Source organism: Halictus rubicundus, unplaced genomic scaffold, assembly GCF_050948215.1.
Source record: "Halictus rubicundus isolate RS-2024b unplaced genomic scaffold, iyHalRubi1_principal scaffold0031, whole genome shotgun sequence".
NCBI lineage: Eukaryota > Metazoa > Arthropoda > Insecta > Hymenoptera > Halictidae > Halictus > Halictus rubicundus.
Window position 1 is genome coordinate 930,523 of NW_027488572.1, and position 5,071 is coordinate 935,593.

The window sequence follows — 5,071 nt, forward strand, 5'->3', positions numbered from 1 at the left end:
CGCTGTGCTCGGACAACCACCAGCTAGGGCACTGCAGCCAGTTTAAAACCCTTAGCGCGCCGGAACGCAAGGAATTTGTGTATCGAAACAAATTGTGCGTTTCGTGCTTCTCGGGAACCCACTTGCTCGCGGCGTGCACGTCTTCCTATCGGTGCATGGTGTGCGGCGGTCATCACCACACTTCGCTTCACGAGGCGTTCCGGAAGAGTGAAGCTCCCGCGCAACCAAGCACAAGTTCGGTGAACACGTTCAGGTCGAATCGCGTTGTTTTACTGGCCACCGCGCGCGTCCAGTTGAAGTCCCCGAACGGTCGCAGTGTCTTCGCTCGCGCGTTACTCGATCCCGGGTCCGAAATGTCATTCGTGACGGACGATGTCGTGCAAGCGTTACGTCTTCCGCGCCGGAACGTGGAGGTTCATTTGACCGGATACCAGGAGATAAACGTGGGCACGGTACGCCACGAAGTGTCCGTGTTACTTGCGTCTAGTCGCGACTCCAAGTTCCGACTCGCGTTAAACGCGCTGGTGACGCGAAAAATTACCGCTCCGACTCCAGCGGTAGAAATTAACGACGAGAAGTGGACTCACCTCCACGGACTTCCGTTGGCCGACGAGGACTTCCGCTCTCCGAACAGGGTGGAATTACTTCTCGGGGCAGATGCGTGTGGTCACCTCCTCCTCGAGAATCGAGTCGGACCAATGGGCACTCCTCCAATTGTTCGAACGCCCTTCGGCTGGGCGCCGATGGGCACAACCTCATCCACGAACCACGACAGCGCTGGACCTCGGGTGCGATCCTTGCTAGTTCAGCCTGCACGAGACCTCCGAGACGATTGGCAGAGTTTCTGGGAACTGGAGGAAGTGCCAACGAGTACAATAAGCACGCCTCAGGACGAAGCATGCGAAAAGCACTTCCAAGATACGCACCGCAGAGATCGGGAAGGACGCTACGTTGTGCGCTTACCGTTCGTTGCCACCCCAGGCACCGATGTCGGAGTTCCGCGATCGGCTGCCGTTCGCTTGCTCTTATCGTCCGAAAGGAGACGAGAAAGGGACGAGACGCTCCGACAGAAATACTCCGAATTCCTGGAGGAGTACGAACGGCTCGGGCACATGGAGTTCGTCTCGCGGCACTCGACTGGCGGGGGGGAGAATTACCTTCCGCATCACGCCGTGTGGCGGGAAAAACCATCCGGGAAGAAAATAAGAGTAGTGTTTAATGGCTCTTACGTTTAATTAACGACTACCTGGCTGCCGGACCGAAGCTCCAAACTGACCTCTGGGCTGTAATAACGAGGTGGCGATTCCATCGGCATGCCTTTTCGGCGGACATTGTAAAAATGTTTCGCCAGATCAAGGTGCACCCAGAGGACAGGGACTGGCAGAGGATCGTCTGGAGGAACGATCCAAGCGAGGAAGTACGGGACTTCCGTTTGACGACGGTGACCTACGGCACGACGTCGGCTCCGTACCTCGCCTCGAGAGTACTGCTCCAACTTGCCGACGACGAGAAGGCTCGATTTCCGCGGGGTGCAGCGATCCTCCGAGCGAATTCGTATGTCGATGACATTCTGGCCGGAGGAGATGACATCGACGACACCGAGGAGGCTCGACGTCAACTCACGGACACCCTGACGGCGGGCGGATTCCCGCTGGATAAGTGGGCGACCAACTACTTGTCGTCGAGCTCCGGTCTCGTTCAGTTGTTGCAGGGTCACCAAGAGGCAGGAGCACTGGGACTCAAATGGAGCACGGCGAACGACACTCTGTCTCTTGCGGCTCCGAAGCTCAGGACTGCCACATCAGGTCAACGATGGACCAAACGATCGGTTTTGTCTGAGACGGCCAGGCTTTTCGATCCATTGGGGTGGCTGTCTCCGATCAGCATTGCCGCGAAGATCCTGCTGCAGGACCTCTGGTTGTCTGGATTGTCGTGGGACGAGCCACTGTCTGAGCTGTTTTCCGAGCGATGGAAGCAACTTCGATTCGAGATGGAGAGGACCGATCGAATCACAGTTCCGAGATGGATTGGCTATCGTGCGGCGACCAGCGACAGTATAGAGCTGCACGGATTCAGCGACGCGTCGGAAAGGGCATACTCCGCAGCCGTCTTCATAAGGGTACCAGTTACCGGTGCAAGGGCCGAGACGCACCTACTGATGGCGAAGACCAAGGTCGCTCCAACGAAACCACAGAGCATTCCCAGGCTGGAGCTGTGCGGCGCTCTACTGCTGGCCCGATTGCTGAGAGCAGTAGGAGATTCGATGCGGCCTCACAGCGTGACTATGCATGCGTGGACCGATGCATCGGTCGTCCTAGCCTGGGTGAGGTCTCATGCTTCCAGGTGGAAACCGTTTGTGGCACATAGGGTGGCCGAGATCCAGCGCCTGCTACCGGACGTTGAGTGGCGACACGCGAGGACAGACGAAAATCCTGCGGACCTTGCCACGCGTGGGATTTCAGCGCAGGTACTGGTCGACGATGACCTCTGGTGGAGCGGTCCCTCGTGGTTGTCAGGGCCTCAGGAGGATTGGCCTGGCGCACGTGACGTCGACGAGAGCGAGGCTCCGGAGCGCAGAGTGACGGTGACGACGACGATGGTAAGTAAGACGAAGTCCGGCGACCATCCCAGTCTGCGAGCCGTCTTCGAATCGCCCTGGGACCCTCTCCGATTCTCGTCAGCGTTGAGGCTGGTCCGAGTGACCGCGTATATGCGACGCTTCGCAAACAACGCTCGCTCCATCGGTACACCGCAGCACGGGTTCCTGACAGCCACTGAAATCGACGAGGCGTGGGTGAGCGTCCACCGAATGAGTCAAGCTGACGACTTTGGCGACGAACTTGCGGAAATGGAGAAGGGTAAGATAGTCAAATCGACCTCGACCCTCGTTTCTCTTCGGCCGATTATAGATCGTCAAGGTGTCTTACGAGTGGGAGGACGACTGGACCACGCAGCAGTTTCATTCGACCAGAGACATCCTGTGATAGTCGAGCGACAGTCTCCGTTGGCATCATTGTTGATCCGGTCAGCTCATCTTCGGACGCTCCATGGGGGAGTGAACTTGACGCGGGCGACGCTCAGGCTCCGCCACTGGATTCCGCGAGACAAGACGCTGGTGAAACGGGTCGTAAAAGGTTGCGTTACCTGCACTCGACTCCAAGGGCGTACCAGCAACCAGCAAATGGGAATGCTGCCTGCCCAGCGAGTGCAACCAGCCAGGGCATTCTCGGTCAGCGGAGTCGATTATGCTGGTCCGATTCCGATGCTCATGACGAGAGCAAGAGGGCAACGGACCACCAAAGGATACATCGTCGTTTTCGTGTGCCTGTGCACGAAGGCGGTCCACTTAGATGTCGTGTCCGATTTGTCCTCAGCCTCCTTCATCGCCGCTTTCAAACGCTTCGTAGCCAGACGCGGAAGATGTCACCAGATGCTGAGTGACAACGCTACGACGTTCAGAGGTGCCGATCAGCTTCTGAAGCGCATGTTCAACGCTGCATCGACCTTTTACAAGGAAACGGCGGAATTGCTGGCCGCCGACGGAACGGAATGGAGGTTCATACCGCCGTATTCTCCTCATTTCGGCGGTCTATGGGAAGCGGCCGTGAAATCCGCGAAGAGGCATCTACGACGCACAATAGGGGAACAACAGCTCACCTTCGAGGAGCTTTCCACCCTGCTGTGCCAAGTGGAAGCTTGTATGAACTCTCGACCCCTCTCCGCCTTGTCCGACGATCCAAATGATCCTCCCTTCCTCACGCCGAATCATCTGGTTAACGCTTCTTCTTTGTGCGCAGTTCCAGAACCGGGTGACGAAATCACGTACGACGCAGGCCGACGGAGATGGAACCTTGTATCCAGACTTCTGGAAGGTTTCTGGCAGCGGTGGCGTACCGAATACCTGAGCCAGCTGCAGACTCTCCCGAAATGGCAAAGGGCACGGGAGAATCTTGCTGTCGGAGCGGTCGTGCTCCTGAAGGACGATCTCGCGCCGCCTACGAAATGGCCTCTCGGACGAGTCGTCGAAGTGCATCGGGAATCCGACGGACGAGTACGTGTGGCTGCCGTGAAGACCGCTACCCGTACCACCACCAGAGCCATCCAACGCCTTGTACCGCTCATTTCCTCAGAGCATTCCACCGGCGAGGAAACATGACTCTTTTCACGGCGGGCGGTGCTTAGACGCACACTGTATATATTGCAAATAATTGTAAATAACTGTAAATATCTGTAGTAATATCTGTATTATTTCGTTGCCGACCCGACAACGAGGCGGGCGGTATGTTCGAACAATCAGCTGTTCGGTGCCGATGTGCGTCCGCACGCACACACAGCAAATTAGCGAATGTCGAACCTTGTTTGTATCGAGGACTCGGCCGTCGTCGCGGTTCGTCTCCCTCCCTCCCCGCACACTTCGGGCGGACCGAGTAGTTCGGGGTGCGCGGCGAGGGGAGAGAGCCGCGTCAATATACACGGCAATCCGTCGAGCCCTCGCTCTCTTTTCCGAGAATCGCAGTGGTAACACTAATAAATCAGTTAGCTCTCCCACAAATCACATTTTATTTCTCTCAATCATTCGGATCGTAAGTTAAAGGTTCCTCGTTACGGAACCCAACGAAGACCCAAAACAGATAGGATAGAGAATAGTATAGGATAAATGAAATTATAGGATAGAGGATAGGATAGGGTAGAGGATAGGATAGAGAATAGGATAGGATAGAGAATAGTATAGCATAGATGATATTATAGGATAGAATATAAGATAGGATAGAGGATAGGATCGTATAGAGGATGGGATAGGTGATTGGATAACATAGAGGATAGGATAGGGTAGATGATAGGATAGAGAATAGGATAGGATAGAGGATAGGATAGGATAGAGAATAGTGTAGCATAGATGATATTATAGGATAGAGGATAGGATAGGATAGAGGATAGGATCGTATAGAGAATGGGATAGGTGATTGGATAGGATACAGGATAGGATAGGGTAGATGATAGGATAGAGAATAGGATAGGATAGAGGATAGGATAGGATAGAGGATAGGATAGGATAGAGGATAGGATCGGA

At 55.2% G+C, this 5,071-nt stretch overlaps 1 protein-coding gene across 1 annotated transcript; it reads left to right on the plus strand.

The window, feature by feature from the left end:
* The first annotated feature begins 2,596 nt into the window (after positions 1–2,596).
* LOC143363308 (uncharacterized) lies at positions 2,597–4,156 on the plus strand. Its single transcript, XM_076803916.1, has one exon. It carries the CDS (start codon positions 2,597–2,599, stop codon positions 4,154–4,156), a length of 1,560 nt encoding a protein of 519 aa, XP_076660031.1.
* The last annotated feature ends 915 nt before the right edge of the window (positions 4,157–5,071 follow it).